This window comes from Mizuhopecten yessoensis, unplaced genomic scaffold (assembly GCF_002113885.1).
Source record: "Mizuhopecten yessoensis strain PY_sf001 unplaced genomic scaffold, ASM211388v2 scaffold4837, whole genome shotgun sequence".
Lineage (NCBI taxonomy): Eukaryota > Metazoa > Mollusca > Bivalvia > Pectinida > Pectinidae > Mizuhopecten > Mizuhopecten yessoensis.
The window spans coordinates 53,865-77,970 of NW_018405746.1; the positions used below are offsets into that span (position 1 = coordinate 53,865).

Sequence of the window (24,106 nt, forward strand, 5' to 3'; positions counted from 1 at the left end):
CGCTGAGACAGTTTACACACAATTGATGTTATGCTTATTGGCCTATAGTTCCCTGCATCTTTCTTGTTCCCCTTTTAAAATTTGGTGTGACATTTACTTGTTTCCATGATTTCAAAAGACAATTTTCTGCCATAGCTTTTTCAAGAACGTATTTCAAAGGGCCTTTATTTGGTTTGCAGCCTCATTTAGGAATTTGGGATGTATGTTGTCAGGACCAGCAGCTTTGTTTACTTTCAATCTGCCAATAGCTTTGACTATTTTTTCCTCCTCCGAATCCTACTTATTTTCCTATTTGGGGAGTGATCTTGAAATTGAGGAAGTGGTTCTTGCCCCTCATCTACGAAAACACCAGCGAAGGGCTTGTTGAGTACCTCAGCCTTTTTCTTGGTCATTTTTAGTGAGTTATCCGTTCCCTTTGTCCAGTTGTGTTGTCTTCTCTTTTGTCTTTGCTTTGGTGCGGACATATTTCCAAAAAAGTTTTGGTTCAGTTTTTATTTTTGGTTCAGTTTTTATTTTTTAAGCTAGTAATTCCTCATGGTTATATGTGTTGTTACGAATTGCCCTTGTTACTAAATTTCTTGTTTTTTGGTAGGATTTGAAGTTTGAAGCAGTTTTACAGTGTACATATTTGTATCCATCTACTCCTTTTGATCCTTTACTCACTGGTACATGTTGTTTAACAACTTTATTATTTCAGTAAAAGATTCCCAGGATTCGGTTAGATCCACAATATTCATGACACCTCACTCTACTTTTGATAGCTCCTCTCTAATAGCTGCATAGTCAGCTTTAAAATAGTTTGGTCTTGTTTTTTCACTAACTTTGTTTTCAGTGTAGCATACAGATTTAAAAACTAACGATAGATGGTCACTATAGGCCCAATACTACTTTTATATTCCAGGAAATCAATCATATTCTCTTCATTTGTATGAGGTCTAGAACCGATGGAATGCTTCCCTCTCCGAGTCTTGTTGGATGTAACACATGTTGATATAAAAAAAAATAAGCATGTGTTAGTTCTAGGAATTTTGTAGCTATATGTTGTTCATTAGCATCAGTAGTATTTTCCTTCCAGTTGATTTCCTTGAAGTTTAAATCTCCCTAGATGAGAAGGTGAGAATTTGTGGTTGAATTAGCCTTTCTGAACATTTCACTGAGCTGGGTAAAGTTATCTCCAATATACAGTTGGGAGTCTTGAACACACAGCCCAATAGAAGGGAATCATATTTGTTAAGTGTTTACGTCTAAGTTGTCCCTTATATAGATAGCTACACCTCTTCGGAAACCTCTCTCATTATTGTTGAACTGATTGTTTCTTTCTAGATTTAAATTTCTGGCCCAATTATCGAATATAGTGTTTTTAGGGAGGATCTCAGTTATTGCAATACTATCCGGTTTTGTTTCTACAACACGTTAGTGTAAAAAAACATTTAAGCCGTCCGTGATAAAATAAAATAAAAAAAAACCACACCTATGTCAGCTGACTCTTTATGACCATATTGGAAATTGGGCTCATATCCCCAATAGTACGATCCTCCACCCAATCTTGATTTCCCAATCAGTTCCAAAATTTATACGCAAAACCACGGACATGGATCTAATTCCGTGGCATAAGTAAGGACCACGGGAACCTTCGTGTAAAATGTGATAAAGATTCCTCCAGTAGTTTGTTAGAAGTAATGATATTTAACTTTCAAAATTCAAGAGGGCCAACTGTCGTAGGCCTAGTTCCCTCCTCTTGTAGGAGAACCGAGTGTGATGACTGGGCATGCGCAAGGCGGACATTTTGAAAAGCGGAAGACCGTACAAAATAAGTTATTGAAGCAAAAACAGCGAAGGAAACGATTGAGCAATGAACAGACGGTATGTGACTTTGCAGCAATTGTGATTTTACTCGAAATGATGATACATATATGTTAACAATTGCATGGGCCAAGATTATCCTCCACATGTTTAACGAATGAGGATGATTCTCCGGCCATACACAAAATCAGTAACGTTAACCCATTTCAGACAGACCTAGTAGGTACTATAATTCTGCATCGTGCATTATTCACCTTATTAACAGTGTATGGTTGTGTTTAACCGGTCTAGGTCTTTTTCATTTAGGAAGATCTGGATATATAGTCCCATAATACGTATATGATATTTATGTATAGCCTATAGGACAAGTGTAAACAAACGGGTTAGCATCGGGTGACCAGTTTTTGATCGCGAGTTTCCCCTGAGGAGACTCGATCTATAAAAGTATTTTTTTAGCATGAGCCCTTTAAATGTTCAACAATGCAATGTGCAAGCCCGTTGAAAGGTCGGTAAGTTATGCCTCTCCACCGCTAGTTCAAGCTACGTCCAAGAATATGGAGGGGGGATATGGTTTACAAATTTATTATGACATTTGTATCGGCTTCATTTTTGAATGATGACAACAGCATCCATGTGTGCAGTGCCAGTGGATATCCTTGTGCATGAAAGGACATCATGCATTTTGACATTGCCTGTAGAATACCCAGACAAATCGGACAACATGACTTTCTATTGATAGTTCCCTTATCAATAGATAGTCATGTTTTTCCTTAGGGAAACAAACCTTTAACAAATTCATAGAAAGTTGCTTATTGAGAATTTTCAGACTCCTGCCCTTGAGTTGCATTGTACAGTTTTTCCTGATCAACACAACTGAATAAGGTCAGAGCCCAAAACTTCTTGCATTATAGAGGGATTATGATAATTGGCAAAACAAAGGTTATTATAACGTCAATAACAAATTAAACTTTTTCCCATTCAGTTAATGTTGTTTAATTCTACTACAGGGAATTTGAAGAGGAACTGCAGGCTTACAAAGGAAATGATCCATTTGAAGTGTGGCATAGGTAATTATAAGTAGATCCCACTATTGTTCTCTATTAAATTCAAGAACATTTTATAAGTTGTGCAATAATATGTATATTTTAATCACACTCTTCTCACTGCCTATAAATGACTATTGTCTACAAATAAATACATGTTTATGTATCAATTTTTCCCCCTTTTGAGCTTTGTATGGCTCACATTAAGGACAATTTTGAAAAAGTTTGAAACATATTGCCCCATTAAAATACCTGATGGGATATATATATATAAGTCTCTGGACTGGCATGTTTATGTATCAATATGTACATAATTACAGGCCTGATTTTTAGAGAGAGAGAAAAACGGAAGAAATGTTTAAGACAAAGGGGCCTTCTAAGTTGAAACAGCCTAGATTTAATGAAAAAACTGGATGTTCACGTCTGTAATAATTTGCTGACTTAATTTCTGTATTGTAGGTATATACTACACATAGAGAAATTCTGTCCGGAAGGTACGAAGGAGAGCAACCTTGTTGAGCTCTTGGATCGCTGTTTTAGGACATTCAACAACATACCACATTACAAAAATGATCAGCGCTATGTCTCAGCATGGATTAAATATGTAAGAACAAAATAATATCGTTATGGGAGAAAAAGGTCCCCAATCTCGTGATAGTTAATTATCATGTTTATCTAACTGTCGTTTGTTAATTTACAAGTTGTTACAACACCGGGTAAGCCTTGTGCCTTTATACAATTTGAAAATTAACAAACATGATAGCCACCATCACTCGTTGGAGAACCTCTATGTATAATTGTATGTGTGAGGCATACTTGAAAATACTGTAGTACGTGCATTTGTGTATGTATCTATCTGATTTAATTGCAATTTGATACAAAATGTGCATTTGTGAAATTTCCCCCTGTACCTGAATTTAAATGAACAAAAATCTTGCAAAATTAAGTTAAATCAAATTATAATGTAACCACTGAATTGTGTATAGCGTCTTTGTAAACATTCTTTAGCTTTCAGATGCTTGTAGTTGTATGACAGGTTACAAAAACAAAAGGATTTTGACATTTCAGATCCAAACATAGTTCAGCCAGAATTACATTTGGTCACACGGTATCAAACTAGAAAATACTTCATGAAATAAATAATCCTTAACCTGGGTACAGTGATTAAATGAATGATGTTTTAGAATCTCCAACAAATGTTATAATATTATCATTATTTCCTTTCTTTTACAGCTTTACTTAACATTGCCACCATTTGCTTGCCTTTTAAAATATACTTTCCCATGATACTTTGAAGTTTTTGAAATTTCCATGGATACATATATTTTTACACCCCTCCTCCTCATATGACACAATGGGGATCCTGGAGGAGAATATGGATTTGATGCTTTCTCATGATTCTTTTAATAACTTCCTATAGGCCGACTTCTGCAAGGAACCGCTGGAAATTTACAGCTACATGAAAAAACAAGGTATTGGTATGACCTTGGCCTTATTCTATGAGGCATGGGCCAATGCTACTTGGCAATTAGGAAGCATGCAAAATGCAGACATGATCCTACAGGAAGGTATTCGCTGTCAGGCACAGCCACTGGACCAGCTGCAGAGGAAAAGAGAGTAAGTGTCTAGTTTGTCAAAAAACATGGCTGTGTGTAAGTAAAACATTGGTCTACCCTGCTTGAAGTTGTAGAAACGTACAGAAAATCAGAGATTTTGGAATCTTACTAGTCCCTGTGATGAGTGGTTTTAGTATGACACAAGTCCCTATGACTAGTGGTTTTATTCCATCTTTGGGTATTGCAGCGTTATCTTCTCTTGTGAGCATGTATTGATTGTTACGTCATTGGTTTGTGTGAGAAAATTGTGTCGTTTCTCGAAAATTGATGACGTGACTCTCAAAAACAAATGACGTAACAATCAATACCTGCTCACAAGAGAAGATAACTCTGCAATACACAAAGACGGAATAGAGATGTAGGATTGAAGTATGTTGTCCAACCCGTCGGGTCGGAGATTGACCAAAGACTATGCCGGTTGTTATCCACTGCATGTTGTGAGAGGCAGTATTGGAGCTAAGGCTTGTTTTTGTGTTGATGCATTCTGATTTCAAATTGCCAACCTAATACACCTCATGTATACCGTCTTATCTTCAGAAATGTGCAGTGTTCTGAAAAAGCATTTGTCCACATCATCTCTTTAAAGTTATGCATTCATGACATGTAGACAGCTACACCAACAGTGAACACAATGTCAATAGCTCAAATTTTTGAAAAAAGTGCTATATTTTTCCAATCCATGAGAAGTATAACACAGTCTCAGATGAAATTTTGATAGGGAACCTAAATTGTTATATATTATCCCCTTTCTTAACGAGATCCAGTGCAATGGGAAAATAATCCAGCTGAATTAAATTTTCAAGCCCATACATGCATAATGTCATATTTTTGAGTTTTAAAAGGAAAACAGCCTGTCTTATAAGGCACAGGAAAAAAAATAGCAAAATTTAAATTGTGCAAAAAAGAAAATCAGCTTTACTCCTTCAGCACTCACCTTGTTTAAAATTGTCTTAAATTTGATGTTTATAATCGTTACTAGCAATTCTTGAACATAAATCATATAATAAAACACATTCCTCGTTATTATTTTTAACTCCGTATTTGTAAAACTCATTTTGCACTTTTTATACGCCAGTCAAATTTGACGGGAGTATTATGGTATGGTGTTGTCCGTCCGTCTGTCTGGCGTAAACTTTGTTTGTCCGGCAATCTCCTCCTACATTGTTCGACTGATCTCTTTGAAACTGGAAGTTATTGCCATTTGTTTATTTCAGTATTTGATTTTTTTGTCCGGAGATCTTCTCCTACATTTTTCAACCGATCTCTTTGAAACTTGGTATACTTGATATTCATGATATGAAGTTGTGTCTCCCTTAAAAGAATTTTGATTCAACGATTTTTTGCAAAATTTATTGCCTTTTGTTCATTTCAGTATTTGATTTTTTGTCCAAAGATTTTCTCCTACATGTTTTATAGCATATCAGCTAACCACTCTTAGAACGATGCAGATCTTATTTCAATGTAAGAAAGTATATAACACTATATGGCATTCGACGGGTGTATTTTGTTCCGCCCCGTGGTACTCTTGTTGTTTAAATCATTATAGATATGCCACTGGTCATCTTGATTACAACATACCACAGTTACAGGTTTTTCTGTTGTAAGAATTGAAAGTAAACTGATGTTTTATAGTGAGTTTCAAAGGAGACGGATAACGGAAAACCAAGCACCTGGCTCTGGGGCTGGATACTCTAAAGTGTGTAAGTAAAGATTCAATAAAAAACATATTTGTATATAAACATGTATTTCTTTATAACATACTTACAATTACATTTTTTAGGTCACCTGAGACAAAGTCTCAAGTGACCTATTGCGATCGCCTTTTGTCCGTCGTCGTCCGTCGTGCGTCCGTAAACAATTTACATTTTCGACTTCTTCTCCAAAACCCCTGAACCAATTTCAATGAAATTTTGCAGGGACCTTCCATGGACAAAGGTCAACAAAANTAAATATATCAGGTGACCGTTAAGGCCCATGGGCCTCTTGTTTATGTCTTGTCGCAGAAATTTCCAGAACAACTATTAAGATTTTTCAGTTTGTTTTATATTCATTTGCTAATAAAACATGTATCTTTCATATGTAATCATGCGATGGTTTCAGTAAAGGCTGCAGAGAAATTGTAGTTATATAAGTAAAATGAAAACTATGCTTATTTAGTCATGAACAAACTGAATTTGAAGCTTATCATTTATATGGTTCTGAACATCTATATTTGAGTATCATTTCCTTGCAGCATCTAGAGATGGACATATTCAGGTGTTTAATGACGAAAATGTAAATCCCAACAAGCCTGCTCAAGCTAAACATCAAGTTCAGAAGTGTAATGATGAAAATGTGAATCCCAACCTTGCTCCAAAAGTTCAAATATACAATGACGAGAATTTGAAGCCCAGTGTGCCTCCACAAGTTCAAAGTCAGGTCCAAGTGCATAATGACGAAAATCTGAATCCCAGCGTTCCCTCACAGGTACAAGGTCAAGGTCAGGGCATAGGTTTTAATCAGAATGGTTCGTTGTATGGACAGTTTATTGAAGAGTTCAACATTTACTGTAAAAGATAGTACAATTTCATTCTGTACTACCAAGTCAAAAAACTGGTAGTGCACAATTAATATTTATAGTGTTGATGATTTCATGGGTATTTATCTGCATGCTGCATAAAAGAGATTAGTAATTTACTTAGCTTTATGTACACTCTAGATAACATTCAGTTCTGTTCTTTGGTTAATCTGATAATCATGTGATGTTACAATACTAGAGTTTTAAATCGACGCTGAACCACAGGTCTATAAGTCTGACATGTAGCTACATCTGAGCTACATTATTTGTAGCTAATAAATGTTGTACTTAGCAACAAGGGTATGTCAGTGAACAAGATAAACACATCAGGGTAAAAACATAAAATTCTTCAATATTTTGTTGAATATTGTTAAATATTGTACTTATTAACAAATTAAAGCACGGTATTCTATAAACTTTCTTAGTGTATACATGTTTTTATGGTTTTCATGATTTTTGGAACCACAATTATAAGAACATTGAATACAACTTAGCCTTGTTCATTGACATGAACTTACGTCTATTGTATGATCAACCAATTGCAAGCAAATGTAATAACAAATTACTCTGTAAACTTTAATTGTGGAAGTTAAAAACTGGAAAAGGTTATGTTTAAAATACGTATTAAGACAGGTTTTTTTCATTTTATTACTCTCTTATATCAGCGAATCATGTACTGCAAGGAGAAACTACTAATGGGCATAGAGGAACTGTCTTTTGAAGAGCTTCGTGCCAAACATTGGTGGGCTAAACGTAAAAGGGAGCAGGAAATCAAGGCTTTTATTGACGAGGAGAAACGTGGCCTGGAGGAGGAGAAGAGGCGATTTACAGGTAATGTTAACATGTGGTTCCCAAAGGTTTTCTTCCTTATAATATCAAAATTTAGACCAGTGAGATTTTAATGGTCTTTTTCCCCATTTTTTTTTCTCTCTAGCACTTCTACTGTAGATTTGATTTTTATTTCTTTATAATTTTCCTTAAAAATCCAGAATTATTTGTGCAACTCAAAAAAAATCACACGAAAAAGTTTTAATACTGTCTTACTTTACTTTGTCCACATACATGTAGGACAATCAGATAAAATATATTCAATAAGTGTTTGATTTCTAGTGATCAAAGAATTTATAAAACAAGACAAAACTAACGTTTCATTTTTTTGAGTTACGACATGTTCATGGGGGGAAAACACATCTATTTGATAGAGGAGATGGAGCGAAATCGGGCAATGTTGGCACAGGAGGCTGAAAAAATTAGACACGAGCGTGACCGTTTGCGACAGGAACAGGAAGAGATGCGTCTACAATGTCAGCAGCAACAGGCACGGGCCAACATGGAGAGGTAATCACAGGCTTTTGAGAAAGTCCCTCAGGGTCACAGCATATATACGACTTATTGCGAGTTACAATTCCTCTTGATTTTTTGCAACATTATGCTTTGCTTTGCTGAAACAATGTCTTTATCCAAATTTAGAGATTGTTCTTCAAGCAGTTTATTAATTAAGGTCTCTATTTATACTTTAACCCTTCACTTTTGCATAAACAATGCTAATCATCAGAAGTTTTGTTAATAATCCTGGTGATATCATGTCAAGTTTGTGATTCTTGAAGCTACATTTAGCCATTTAAAAGTGGCCATAAAATGGTCTGTGTTTTTCACAATGTCTGAAACATGATCAATGGACAGATAACAGATTTTATTGTATAGAAAAAATCTTTGGAAATCTTTCAATCAGATAATACACAAATTTTACATTTTTAAGAACCATAACCAAATAGAAATGGCCGCTACTGGTCTAAATCCAGTAATGGGGCTGGTCAATCCACTTAACATTATATTTTTGTCAAACTCTGATTGATCATTTTGCCAACCACCATAATAAGTCAGTGTTGAATGTTAAGACAGATATATAAAGGTGATAATTGTTATGTTCTAAATATCACTACATTGCTTGTATTTGTTTACAGAGTGACTCTACAACAACAACAACAGCAGCAGCAGCAGCAGCAGCATCAACAACAGCATCAGCAACAACTACAGCAGCAGCAACAGCAGCGACAACAAGAAGTTATGGAGATGGAAATACAACAGAGACTGGCCACTCAGCTGAGCATCAGTGACGCCTCAAACCAACATTTATCTGGGTTTAGGACCAGGTCAGACAATTGTGTTGATCATTGAGAGAATTATCATTCTATTTAATACTTAGAGTACAGAGCTCAAACTTTGAATGTGGGTTTTCCTAGGGAGGAAGAAGATCCTTGTTGATATTGGGCTTCCAGTTAATTGAAGGTCAAGATCACACTGCAAGCTACTGAAAATAGAATATTGTCATCAATTGTGTATCTAGGGTTGCTCTACTGAATGCATATTGCGGATGCTGATTTTGACCTATATTTTACGCTTTAGTGACTTGATTAACAACAATTGGTCTTCTGTTCATTTCAGATTAAGAAAAGTTGTTCACATAAGTCAAATCTTAATTACTACAAGTGATACACAGATTATACTTGCATGAATGATCATTCTTCATTCTTTAAAGGCTCATCAACTGATTGCATGTTGCAGATGCTGAATTTGGCAAACATTTAATGTTTAAGTGACTTGCATAATAACAATTCATTGAGTTGGTTAAAAAGTACTTGTCATATTTTTTTGATGAATTTTGTACTGTGAGCAGGGGATATCGATGACAGTGTCTTCTTGGTTGGTTTTCAGAGAGAGTGGAGCCATGAAACATCTCAACTTTGGAAGTGATAATTCATTGAGATCAAACATGCTCTCACGGGGATCAGCGTCAGGAGATCAGACTGAGGACTTTGGTTTGCGTCCAATCACATCACAGATGTCTGAATCTGTTGACAAGAGGGATGTGTCCGTGAATCCAAATCTCAGATGTACACCAGTAGACCAGAGTCTCAGCACACCCAATGACAGCCAGACCTCTCTCAGACAGTTCTCAAGTGGTAGACAGGTCGGCTTATCACCTCATCTATTTTACAAATTCAGTCAAATTTTGCCAAAAATTTGATTACAAAAACCTGAATAATTCATAAATATGAAATAATTTCTGAGAGTGTTTTCCACATCTTATTTAGACCCGTAGTCAGTACTACAAGAGGAGACTATGGTTTGTAATTTGTTTGTCAGAGCGGCATATCACCTTGTCCAGGGCACATCTCATAATACTGGTAATCTCTCACCCAAATTATCAAATTTTGTCTCTTATTACGTTTTAGGAGGCAGGGAGGCACTTTTACTTCACATTTATTATATATGGGCAATGGGTCTACAACATTTATTAATATTTGTGAGTGCCTCAAGAAAAATAATCCTGATTTATAAGGTCATTTGAGGTGCCTCACTGATTGTTTTTATTTTGATTGTGATTTGATTTGTATGGGTTTTGTAGAGTTTGACTGCGCCTTCCCCTACTGTAAATACGAAGGAAGCCCTGCAGTTAGTACAGGGATTTTTCAGTGCATCTCTGGACCTGGAGAAGGACTTAGGCTGGGGAGGGGACATGGAGGTCCCGCAGAAGAACGATGGAATCGGTGCTCAAGGTACTTATATGTCAAAATTTGTTTAGTGTAGGATTCATGTCTATGTATTTATAAAATAGTTATAAAACCCAAACTTCTTGTCGTTAAGTCCCAGACTGTTTTTATACCACCCTTGACAGACTTTGGAGGGTATATAAAGTTAGGATCTGGTTCGAACCCTAGCAGAGGCATGGAAAAATACTTACATCTGTTACAAGAAGAATCAATGTGTCTCTTTATTCATCAATCTTTAAACAATATTCGTGTGTTCCACTGCTTCTGATCTATCAGATTGACGTAAATGAAACATCATCATCAGTTTATCATGTACCTGTGTACCTCATTTTGATTTTATTGTTCAGTGATTTCAACCTATTCCAAAACTAATGGACAGATTCCTAACCTTTGTTTATTTCTTAAATATTTTAACAGAATATGTCTTTTGTAAATGGTCCATAACAGGACACATGTGTCCATTAGTCCATGAGACCAGTACTAGTGTTGTTCCAACACCAAGAAGTTTTTGGCAGGATTTGGCAGTGAATACAAGTTGAAAAATAATGTGTTTTAAAAATGTGGATGGTGCCATCCTGTGATAAAATCCTTATCACAAGATAGATTATAATTTTGTAATTTTTGAGTTTTCTTGTTATTACCATGTTTCCCAATTTGACTTGTTGCCACACATCCTTTGCCAATTCTGTTTACAGAAGGGGGGGGCATATAGTGTTGCCCATGTCCGTCCCGTCCTATGTCTTACAGACATTTTCTAGTTTTGTTTGTCTTTCAGAACGCATAGTACAACCTACAGAGCCACCGAAGCCAAGTGGTGGTTTACTGTTTTCTATCTATGATGAGACCCAGGAGTCTGAAAACAAGCCCACGCCTGTCAACAATAATATGGATCGGGTGGAAAAGGAAAATGGGTGGGTTGACAGCCTGTACTTTACTTTTGTTTCTTACTTTTGATATATCTTACACAGAACTCATTTATTTTATTTCTAGTGGAAGCTTGTTGATCCAAAAACACTAAATATAAAATATTTTTAATACAACATTTTTTTTCCGTACTGATGAATTTATGATGAAAGTTATCATTGAAATGCATTGTAAGGGATTCTTCAATAAACGCTTTTCAAGCAAGGGGATTATTTTTCTGGATGATTAGAGACTTGCAGAACAGAATATACGTTTTTGCATTATAATTGAATTTTAGAAACCAAGAAAACATGTACATGTGATTAGGTGAATTTGTATATTTATGAATGTCAACCAAAATATAATCACTTTGAATAGAATATGCTAGAATATTTTTTCCATGAAAAGTAAAAAGTTGCTTCAAAATATTTGTTTAAAAGGTGAATTGATTCAGTATGTATATACTTCAGTATGTATATACCTTGTTTTGGGTAGTTGTGATTTCAGCAAGTGAGTAAACTAATTCATCTGTACATTTTGTTGACAGCGGACAGTCCCAGATACCACGACAAAATCTCATGTTCAGTGTCAAACCACTAACACAGAAGTCAAAACCACCGTCTCTTTCCAAGAAAATGGAGTTCTCAGTGGTTTGTGAAACTTTGGTTTTATATACAAGACTTTTCAAGCAAACGTCTTCTCATTCAGTGTGTTTGTTATTAGCGAGGGGATTCCACAGAAACAGTTCAACTGGTTAATGGTGGATAAACACAATTGTTTGCAATGATTTAGTGATAACTAATAGTTTCAAAATAATCCATAGTGATGTCAAAACAGAGAAACAGAAGACGTTGCTATGAATAATTATTAATTTAGAAAATAATGAATATCAATATCATGCAATTGACAACCATAATGTAGTGGTGAATCTCTAGTTTCATCTGCAGGTTCATTATCACATGATGGTCTGAAGATAAATACATGTCTTATACCTGGTACTTATCGATCGTGTTTACAGTTACAGGACGGCGATAACCAGATGGAAGGGATAGAGTCACAGGCCATGGACGACTGTACCATTGGTCCTGTCGGTTCTCACCTCAGCTTCGCCGCTGCAGCCCACATTGCTTCAACGCCGTTTAATGCCAACAACTCTCACGGACCACAGTCGACCTTCACTCTTGACCTTGAACAGGAGGTCAGCAAAAAAAGCAAGACAGAAGAGAAGGGTGCTCAGGAGTCTGCAGGCAATTTGTATGAGGATGCTGCCATGCAACCCATCAACCTAAGGTAGGAAGCACTCATACACAATACTGCTATATCTCACTGAATGTTGGAAGAGGTAACAAATAGGGGTCCCCTACATAATTGGGGGTTTCCCACAGTTTTGTTTTTGCTTAGGAGACACTAAAGAAACAAAGATTGATCTGCTGCTCTATTGCAGCACTTGGTATATTTTCTCTTCTACTTATCTCTCTTACCTACTCTTCCTTTGTTTTAGCCAGTGTCTCCTTAGACACGAACAAACCGAACAAGTCCGTCATCACTGAATGGGTTTCAACAATCTGTGACCCCTCACTTGAATGTAAATTAGCTTGTAAATTATAGGTAATGGACATCTATCATGTATTCTATGACAGAGAAAGTCAAAATTACAAACTTAAATAACTTTAATACCCCATTGATTTTGAGGTCAAATTTTGGTCCAGTCACAATTTCTTGCTGTGGAATTTTAACTCGGATGTCTTAAATGACTGCATCATGGGTGTTTTACTGTTTATCTCATAATGTTTCAAGACTTATATTTATAAATGTTCATCTTCCTGACAGCCCAATTATGGAAGGGAGTAATGAGGAGTCGTCAGGTCACCAGACTGGGATGACGTCACTGGGAGGGGACAGTGTGTTTCATAGTTCCGGCGGCCGTCATCCCTCTGCCGACCAGAAACCTAACTGCCATTATCCAACTGACCTTGACAACCACAACGAATCGGCTCATCTGATAGACACATCTGGTTACATACCACTTGACCTTGATGAAAAGACGGAAGCACTCTTGTCCATGTCTATACGTATCGACCCACACAATCCATTCGACAGTGACACCATTGCAGAGTTTCTTACAAACTTACCCCAGCCACTTAGTACATACCCTAACTACGTCGACTGTTGCGACGAGATCATGCAGGCAGTTACTGCAGAGACTATTGTTAGTTTTGGTAAGTGTCTTGTAGTGTTTTTATCATATGTAAGCCAGTATCTTTCATATCTCTTATTAAATTAGTGCAGGCATACACAGGCCAATTACTGAAATGTTTGTGGTTTAAATTGAAACTCCTCTTTTGAATTGTTAAATGTACTTCTCTGATATTTAGACCACCTGTTAAACATTGCTGATATGCCATGGTGTGGTGTATGTTTCTGTCCATCATTCATCATCCTTTCATTTAAATCCTACTAGTCCAGCATGACTGAAGATATTTTGACTCACATTAATTTGGTTCAGTGTTAAATCAAGTATTCAAAAGGGATGTGATCCTTCTGGCAGCAGAAGAGCAATAGAGGGAATTGGGGTAAATGAATAAAAAAGTACTAATATTTAAAGTATGGCCTGATTTTCTTTTATCTTATTTGGTATGAAGTATACATTAGTATATGGGCCAAGACAATGAAAAGCTTTGTTAATGAAGGATATGGATTTTGGGACAAAGGTGAACCAGCTGATAAGGAAAGGGGTTGTGACCTTTAAAAAACTACTATTAAAATTAAGTATGGTTATTTGGATTTTAACCTTATTTACCTTGGCCATGCTCTGTTGTATTAATGTTTCCCTTCCCTTTTCTCCCCCAATCTCTTTGAGGGAAATACAAATGGCTATTTAAAAGAGTACTGCTTGAGCATAGGTGAAAAGTGTTAAACTTAAACTAAATTTGAATTGGTAAAAAGCATTTTTGGTCCACGGGAATACCTCAAAGATTTTAGGTTACAGAGTGCCAAGTTTAAGGGCACCACTACAATATCAAAATTTAATTGTCCTATTTCTTTCCTTTTTCATTAACAGGTGGCGACCCCTACACAGTGGAGTCTCTGGTTGGTAAGGGAGGCTATGCTAGTGTTTACAAAGCCTCGTCCATCAATCTAGCCTGTGAGGGTCTAACTGATGTCTGTCAGGATGAATTGTTTGCTATGAAGGTAAAACACACAACAAATCAGGAAGAAGAAGGAAAACTAATTAGATAGAATAATTTATGATGGAATTTAAACTGAAATTTCTTGATTGTTAATTGTGAATAAGTCTATTACTGCTGAAGGTTAATATTTTACATAGTGGAGATTTCTTAGTATACAGTTTTAACAGCTTATGAAATGAAATTTAAAGTAGGTTACGCAATTCCTTAGTTTGATTGGTGATGTAGTCTCTGGCTTTCACCCGACCCATGTAGTTTAGCTAGCATGATTAAACTTCTTGATAATATCCAACAACACTTTGACATCCACAGATACAGAAGCCAGGCAACCCTTGGGAGTTCTATATATGTTCTGAGATACATGACAGGCTGAGGAAGTTTCAGGCTCCTGTTGATGTGGTGAGTCCATTCATCTGAACCAAATGTTGTCAAAATGTCATCTGGCCAACCACAGAAAAACCGGAAAGAATGGTTTTGTATTTGAACTGTGTCATTAAGTATGTTATATCTCAAGCATCCCAAACATTTAATATAACTTTTATTTTGCAGTCACAAGCTATCATGTCGGTCCAGAAAGGCTATTTCTTCCAGAACTCCAGTTGTTTGATAACAAAGTACTTTGAGCTTGGCACGCTCCTGGTGAGTGCATCTGAATCTCCTTAATTGTGAAAATGAAATTTTTGAGCTGAAAACAGCTAAAAAATACTTTAATAGTTATCTTTTTTCAAATCTGTTTGCCCGACACCATTTCAACAAAAAATCTACAAGTTTATTCTTAATATTTTTTTACTGTTCAGAAACAATCCCTCCATTATCTGTTGTTTTTTTTTTGTATCATGAAATTCTGAAATTATTTTATTAGTGTATAACTATATTCTCTTAAATATAATCATGTAAATGAACTAAAGTTTTATAAGAGATGGTACTGTAAGAATGACACTATTTCTGTCTACTTGTAAAAAATGGATCTAATGGTATAATGGTACTTTTTACTGTGATTTGTGTGTGAGTTGTCTTCCTTCCAACATTTTTAATTCTTAATTATCAAATAATTTAAAATGACCTTGACCGAGGTTATATCTGCCCTCATTAGTAGATTGATAAGCTAATTCAAACTTTCAAATTCAATATTTTAAAGATATGTGCCCAAAAATATTAGCCCTTTGAGTTTATTTAAAGTATAATTTGTTTTCTGTTTGAAAAAAAATATGAAAGTATCACAGGGCAATGAAACTTGATACAACCTAGTCCTGAACACCCTCCATATGTGACAACTAAGTGACAATGTAGGTGACAAAGTCCAAATCATCCTCAATACTCCAGGGAATATGCTCACTTACGCTCTCTGTACCCCTGTAATATGTCATAGCATAATTGAAGGCACGTCGCTAGCTATTTGATTGGCCTCCGGTAAATAAACCTGACCAATCGCTAGGCTGATACCTGTCCTTTGAAGATTACAGAGGAACAATGCATGACTTCAAAGCCAGTTAATTTTACCATTTCGGGACTGACTGATTCTTTTGATAAACATCAAAGGATCAAGCTAGTCTTCTTGTCTCATCCACAAGATGATGCACACTAAGTCTTCAATTTTGCTATGACATTTTCCAGGGGTGTAGAGAGCTAAAGTGAGCGAACTCCTGGAGTATCGAAGATGAGTCCAAATCAACATCCGTAAAATATGTCATAGGTCCTCATAGGTGGAACTCTTTTGAGAAATAATGCATGCCTCGGTAAAGGTTGCATATAACCTTAAGTGTGCTCTGCTGTCGAAATGGTTGAAATGTGAATGTACTGAAGTAACAGTGACAATTGTATATATCAGGATCTTGTAAACCTGGTGAAGAAGGAGAAGCAGCAGGTCCCAGAGTCTGTGGCTATGTACTGCGCCATTGAGTTGATACGTGTTGTTGAGAGTCTACAGAGATGTGAGATCATACATGGCGACATCAAGCCGGACAACTTCCTGGTTCAGGGCCTGTGAGTAGACAGCCAATTTAGGAGTCTCTAGTCCACTCAGATCATGTACAACACATTCCTCTTACTAATACTATACTGTTCTGTGTTTTCTGTCAGAGGAAAAGGTAGCATAACATGAAATGTGACATTAACTGTAATATTGTTTTAGTATAAAGTTTATTTACTTGTGTGTAACATAGCAAAGCTGGATCAGTGAAGCTATGTAGGTCACAATGACCTGGCACGAAGTATTTTTGAGCTTATATGATGTTGCGATGTCTGTCTGTCTATCCATCTGTCTGACCAAACTTTGGTTTCCTCAAGATAACTTGTTAGTGTGTTAACATCAAAGTTGGTTACCCTTAGGTTGCATATGAAACTTGGGCATGGAAAAGGTCATAGGCCAATTTCAGGTCAAAGTAAAAAGTCAAACTGCTGTCACCTCGGGACTCCTTCGGGCTATATGGTTCCTACATGTACATGTACTTCATACAATCAGTCTATCAGATAAATAAAATCTATTACCTGTCACTGAGTGAGATTGGGTTATCTCAGTCGAGGGCTAGGTTTCTGTAACATAATCCCAACCAAGGCATCAGCCAAGCTGTGAAATGCAAAAATGTTGCATAAAAGGTACCAGACAGATCAGACAAGATAGGAAAATCTAGCATGGGGTATCATGACATGGGATGTCTGAGGTGCAAGAAAAATCTGTCACAGTAACAACTTCATCTTGTCATTTCCACTCAGTTAACAGATGTCTTTTTCTACCCGACTAATTATTATTTTTCTATAACTATATATACCTATAGCTAAATTATTATGATTGCTGATATCAAGCTTCTTTGTGCTCTTGTTGATTGTTAGGCCACCTGAGACTTTGTCTCAAGTGACCTATTGCAATTGCCTTTTGTCCGTCGTGCGTCCGTTAACAATTTACATTTTCGACTTCTTCTCCAAAACCCCTGAACCAATTTCAATGAAATTTTGCAGAAACCTTTCATGGCCAAAGGTCAACAAAAGTAATGAATGATATGGCCACCAGCCCCCAGGGGCTGATGGGTGGGGCCAAAAAGGGTTGAATTGACTGACATTTCAAAAATAATATTCTCAAGACCCAGATAAGGTAGAATCAAATACTCTTCATAGATGGAAGGGTCTTAACTTGCCTAACCAAAATAGTGAATTTCATGAGCCTGGGGTCTCACGTTTACCCGTGGGGAAGGAGGGGGGCAAAATTTATTATGGCAAATGATACTTTGAATATGACATGTTGATAACTTGATTGGAATTATAACCCTGAGTTGACAGTTTGATACTTTGAAAATTTCGAGCCAGCTCTACCCCCAAGGGTGCCCAAATTAAAGGAGTCAGTGTGCTAAATTTTCTTCATTTTCCTTGTTTAGAATCAGAGGTGCTTGTTTCAAATTCTTTTCCGTCTTAAATCTGTATGCTAGATAGTGAATAAGGTTGTTTTATTGTTTTTTTGTCACTTTGAATAATACTTCTGTTCATGTTTTAAAAACAGAAATCAACTCTCTGTAAAAATATATCAGAACTCAATGACTGTTAAGGCCCATGGGCCTCTTGTTTAATTATGCAATGAAAATAACACTGCCAAAATTATCTTTTTGATATTTTAATCAAAAAGGTTAACATGTCATTGGTTAATATTTATTAACACTATTCCTATAACTTTTTTATTTAATGTTACACAGAGAAAGCCTACCAGTCAGCTCTGACCCAAACGTGGTGTTTGGAACTCCCCATCGCCCCTTCCAGCTCATCGACTTTGGACAGAGTATTGACATGACCAAGTACCCTCCTGGCACCACCTTCATGGCTCAGGTGAAAACTTCAGGCTTCCAGTGTATAGAGATGAAGACCAATATGCCTTGGACATTTCAGGTAAAATCACCATAGAATTATGTTGTCAATTACAACGTTTTATCTGGAGTGAAATACAAAAATACGTTTACTGTTTTTCTGCTGCAGTGTCATGTTGATGCTGATGTTAATGATCATTACACTCAGCTTAACATTTTAAGCACAACAATATGTCCACCGTTTGTTTGATATACCTTTTTTCATGTACAGGAAACATTATAACAGACTCCTGTGAATTTAAGAAATTGGGTTGTGATAGGCATATACTGTATAGTTGTATATTTCATGAGAGAGTCATTTTCATTATTTTCACAAATTGAATATCTAAACACAACCTGTGAACTCTTAACACTGGTGAACCATTTGCCAGTAATTAAATACGAAAATAGTAAGTGATGTAGGGTAAAATTAAGTCAAATAATGATTTTGATTATGGAGGCTATGGGTATGTTTTGTGAGCAGTATGTGGAATTTGAAGGCCAGATACATGATGTTCATCCTTAAGAACATGACATAGCTCAACATGTTTAATCTAAACAAATCAAATTAATGTCCCCTTAAACTTCAGATTTCTGATTAATAAAGAAAAACAAACCATATTAGTTCTTGAAAATAAGCATTTGAAAAGCTGGTATTTTGGATTATATTTGTTGTGCCTAAACTTGTTATTGGGATACCGGTAGCTACCTCACTGTAATGTCGTACCTCTCTTTACCACAGACGGACATATTTGGTCTCGTGGGCACTATCCACGTACTGGTGTTTGGTCAGTACATGAAGGTGTATAAGTCGAATGAGGAATGGAGGATGAACAGCTCCTTCAACAGGTTGGTAAAATCACAGAGTAGCTTGTTTTGTGCTGTAATATACAGTAAAACCTGCACAAAACCTAACTCTAATGTGTCACATTCCTGTCCTAACATGATTAGCCTAGTTAGTCTGGTCCTTGTCATTCCCATATATAAACTTTAGTGCTTTGACCTAGATGTTAACCGTTGATTAGGTTGTCTGGTTTCTGTATATAAATTCAGATGTTTACCCCATCTAACTCAGTTATGTTTTGCTGTCCTAGCCATTTTTTGCTTATATGACCTACAGTGCTTTGATCTGGATGTTTAACATGCCTAATGTGTATGTTGACTGGTGCTATAGCAAGTTTATTTATGATTATAATCTATGGTAATTTGATTTGGATGTCTCCATCCTTACTTCATTAGGTCACACAAGAAGTATAACAATCTGAAGTCCAGGGTTTCCAATCCTGGTCTTGCCAAGCTGAATTTTCACACTCGGAATGCTGTTCTTGATCATATTTTGTTTATCCTTATAATTTTTTCATAAATTCCTGCAAAGTACGATTTTCTTTGTAAATGATCCTGAATTGACTGTACATTATTGTCTAATTCAGTTTGGTTTCTAAAAAAAGTAACAAAATAAGAAACAATTTGTTTTCCAAAATATTGAAGCATACATTCTTGATAAACAATGTGTTTTGCTTGTTACTACAGGAGCTGGAATAACTTGTGGAAAAACTTTTTCCACACAATGCTCAACATCCCCAGCTGTCATGAGTTGCCTGATCTTGGACAGATTCGACGCCAGTTCGAGTTATATTTTGTCGAGAATCTGTTGGAGAATTTCAACAGCCATCAAATTAAGCTCCGGTTCCTTATGACGAAGCAACTTTTCTAAGCATGGTTTTCTATTTCATCGGAAAGAAAAGCTGGGATGCACTTGGTTGGTTTGAAGAAATATTGACAGATCTGTCAAGAAGTCTTACAGAAGTGTACATACTAGATCTGGAGTAGAATTCAAGATCTTGGAATTAAATGCAAACGATTGATGTCAATAACTAACTAAGATGAATAAAAACATCCTAGGAATCCCTCACAATGGGTATTTTTTCATCTAAATGAGAGTCAGGCACACAACTACCGAAAGTGGTTTGGTCTCACTGTCGACCTTAGTTAGATGTGAACTAAAAATGTTTGTCGCAGTTAAATATTCCCTAAGGCAAATTCATCATTATGGCTAATGATGAAAATTAGTAGATCCAATGCCATTATTTCTTCTAATGGTGGATGCTTGGGTCCTTGGCCCTTACCTTGATAAGCTGGGGGGTATGCAGGATGATAGGAAATAGCTTTTCTCCCCCAACCATTAGAGGTTTTCTCACTCCCGACTTATTGAATAAACCTGATGAGAGATAGTAATTATATTTTTACCCACATGTGGGTAACACCCTGGATATAGTTCATTGGTCAATATTCTAATTATAACGTCAAGTAACCATGCTTTGCAACATCATCTTCCATTGTGACGTTATGACTCATGGCTATTGTTTCACAATTCTAGAAATGAATAATGCATTCAGAAGAGACCATATGATTTTCTAGATATAATGTTAACAATATGGGAGAAAAAAAGACCCAAACTTGTGATGATTGGTAAGCATGTTTATCTAACTCTCATTGGATAATTTTCAAATTGTAAGACACACGGTAAACCTTGTGTCTCCATACAATTTGAAAATTAACTAACTCGAGGAAGATAAACATGGTAACCAACCATCACTAACATTAGTTACAGTCATATCAGAATCAATCACAACTGGCAAAGGAGCCAGATTTGTACATTTGTTTCTGGTTTTGACTGGTGTTGCCTTTGTAAGAACACGGAGGATTATATCGAATTTTACCATTAAGTTCTGTACTTAGAATGAAGGTACACTTCTCATTGTTCAATAATGACGTCCCTATAATGGGAGTCAATTAAACTGATATAATTCTAATACATATAAATGATTTGTAGATGTTATGAGAATATTTATATGTTACTATGTGTTACTGTATATGTATGAAAATGATATAGAGGTTGTTATTGTGCTGAAATTGTCCGGGCAGCTAGTGCCTATAATCATTATGTGGTTTGTCAGCACGAATGTGAGGATGTGTACTACAGGTGTGTACTACAGGTGTGTAATGTACTGTAAACATATCGACTAGTGCTTGAACTGTTTTTAGTTTGTTCAAGTTTTTTTATTATTAAATGTATTTCCACATAGAAATAACTCTAATTTTCTAGTATTGCCGCTGATTTAACATATTAATTACAAGAGAAAATTGTCATAGATTTACATATTGTACATGTGTGTAACTGGTTTGAGCATTCGGTTTTAAAGAAAATCTGGGAGAAAAAGGATCATTCCCTATCTTGAAGGTAGAGAGAGAAATTCACTACCCTTGTCAAATGTTTCTATTTCCTACCCTTGTGGAAGGGAAAAATCCTATTGTTTCCCCCCCAGTCACCGAAATGTCTCCAGTTCTACTTGTTCAAGATTCTTCTGGCATCCACTAGGGTATGATTTCTCTGTCACCTCCTATGATATGACAAATATGACAAGTAAAAAACAATATCATGACGTCAGGGGAACAATCAGGTATGATGTTAAAATCAGCTCTCGATAGGAGGGGTGCAAATCTGGATAACAAAAAAACAAGATAAAAATTGCTGAAAAATATTTTCAACCATAGAATTTAAATGATGTGGGGTGGGGGAGAGTTTAACAGAAATCTCCAACCCTTAAGACAATTATTTGGCAGAATATTGGGTTAGGCAACCAAAGAAGTCTCCCCTTGGGTTGGAAGTTTCTCTGTCACTCCCTTAAGGTAGGGAAAAATTCTGTTAGGTCTTATTATAAAATATTAACTACATGTATTAAAATGTATTTATATCAATTTTCATAAATTTTATAAGCATGAAATTACAATAACCATAGTGTGCTTGTAGGCCTGGGTTCAAACCCAAGCATCGTAGGAAATTAGTGTCAGACTATTAAACAAAGTCTTTTGGTGTAAGATGTTTGTATAAACAATTGTTTATTTTGGAGCAGCCATTTGTGAAAGTATCAATTGTCCATGTCAGTTTCAGTGTAATATGTAATATAATAACAGTTAAGTGATACTTCGGGAAGTTTCTGCTGTTCTTTAGAAGAAAAAATAGACATCATGCATGTAAAGTTTGTGCTGAATGTAGACAGTTGGATGAGTTAAATATTGTGCAAATTAATTGTATTAATGATCAACTCAACTAACCATGCTTTGATATATATATTTTAAATATGTTATTATGTTAATCTTGACCAAAGCATTAAGCACACATTTTTAAAAGGGGTTCTGATTAAATGGATAGGTAGTGTGATTAAATGAATACATGTGATGTGAGATTTGATAAATGGGGGAATGTGAATTTATGAATCGGGTGTGAAGTAAATTAAAAACTAGTGAGTGAATTAATGGGTTGTGAATTCATATATGCTATTTGAATTAATTAATTGGATGTTAATTTATGAATAGATCTGTGAATTGATGAATGGGTTGAGAATTAATGAATTGGGATGTGAATGAATAGAGTGTGTGAATTAATGAATGGAGGTTTTAATGGATAGGAAAATTATGTGAATTGATGAATGGAGGTGTAAGTGATTAGGATACATGAACTAATGAATGGAGATGCGAGTGAATAAAAAAGGTGAATTAATTTAAACATATAGGTAGGGCATTTTAAGGATTTGGGTGTGAATACATGGAATGTGGATTAATGGATAGGAGATGTGAATTAATAACCAAGTACTATTTAATGGATGGAATGTGAAGTGAAGGGAAGGGAGTGTGAATGACTGAGTGGAGGCTGTGGTTTGATGGCTAATGAATGAGATTTATGGAACGGGTTATCAGTTAATGGGTTGGTGTGAGTGTGGATTGAGAAGGAAGCAAAAGAAAAGTGGAAGTACAATAGATAACTGAACCATTATAACATGTAAAGGTAACCTCTGTGATACATTCAGTTTTAATCTGTGCTGCACATTTATCGCTAATTTCAATGTTTTCAAGTACATTTTGTAAATATAAAACCTGTCTTCCTCTTTCTGTATTTCTATCTCTATGTCTCAACTTCTTGTGTGATAATCTCTTTGTTTCTATATCTTCATGTATATATGTACAAGTATGTCAATTATGCTATCAGATTAAAAATATTACAATAACGAAAACCACACGTTTTGAAAATTGTCAAGGTTGTTTAAAACTTTGTCATAAAATAGAAGCTAGATTAATGATGAGTGAGTTCTATGTTCATATTTAATATTAATGGTGCAAGTAATCTTGGATTCATGTCAGGTACCCAATAAAACCTGACTTTACCGACACTTAATTTCTAGACATTTCATACTCTTCAATAAAATTTAACAGCACCAAATGACTGGTGTCTGTTTGATTTTTATTCAAAATATTATTTTAAATGATATATCATGATATTGGTAAATACAGTTTTCACTGTGTCCTGTTTAAAAATTACAGTTATCCCCTATTCAGATTTGATCAAATATGAAAAACAGTTCTTGTTGATTGAATTTTATTTGGTAGATTTCAATTATATAATAATAATAATAATTTGAGGTTCTTGTATACTGCTTTATCACAACCTAGTTGGTAGGTCGTCTCGAAGCGGTTCACAAATAATTTTCCAAGTCCCTAGGGAGCATACAGCTGGTGCTGCCTTTAAGGTGCTCACAGCTATCATTCAACAATTCAAA

At 35.7% G+C, this 24,106-nt stretch overlaps 1 protein-coding gene across 1 annotated transcript; it reads left to right on the forward strand.

Moving 5' to 3' along the window:
- Positions 1–1,776: 1,776 nt before the first annotated feature.
- Positions 1,777–23,759, forward strand: LOC110449875 (mitotic checkpoint serine/threonine-protein kinase BUB1-like). Its single transcript, XM_021497020.1, has 22 exons — positions 1,777–1,863; positions 2,811–2,870; positions 3,306–3,450; positions 4,267–4,463; positions 6,095–6,162; positions 6,696–6,928; positions 7,685–7,850; positions 8,222–8,357; positions 8,984–9,172; positions 9,735–9,990; positions 10,429–10,579; positions 11,349–11,484; positions 12,024–12,126; positions 12,495–12,766; positions 13,307–13,695; positions 14,538–14,668; positions 14,977–15,063; positions 15,214–15,303; positions 16,493–16,647; positions 18,345–18,534; positions 19,234–19,340; positions 20,022–23,759. Exons 1-22 carry the CDS (start codon positions 1,853–1,855, stop codon positions 20,203–20,205), a joined length of 3,456 nt encoding a protein of 1,151 aa, XP_021352695.1. The 5' UTR covers positions 1,777–1,852; the 3' UTR covers positions 20,206–23,759.
- Positions 23,760–24,106: the final 347 nt, after the last annotated feature.

What these genes read in the sequence shown, in the direction of transcription:
- LOC110449875 (XM_021497020.1), top strand. An exon ending in GCACGGGCCAACATGGAGAG is followed by an intron (nt 8,358 to 8,983) that starts GTAATCACAGGC and finishes ATTTGTTTACAG; the next exon opens with AGTGACTCTACAACAACAAC. An exon ending in AGAAAATGGAGTTCTCAGTG is followed by an intron (nt 12,127 to 12,494) that starts GTTTGTGAAACT and finishes TCGTGTTTACAG; the next exon opens with TTACAGGACGGCGATAACCA.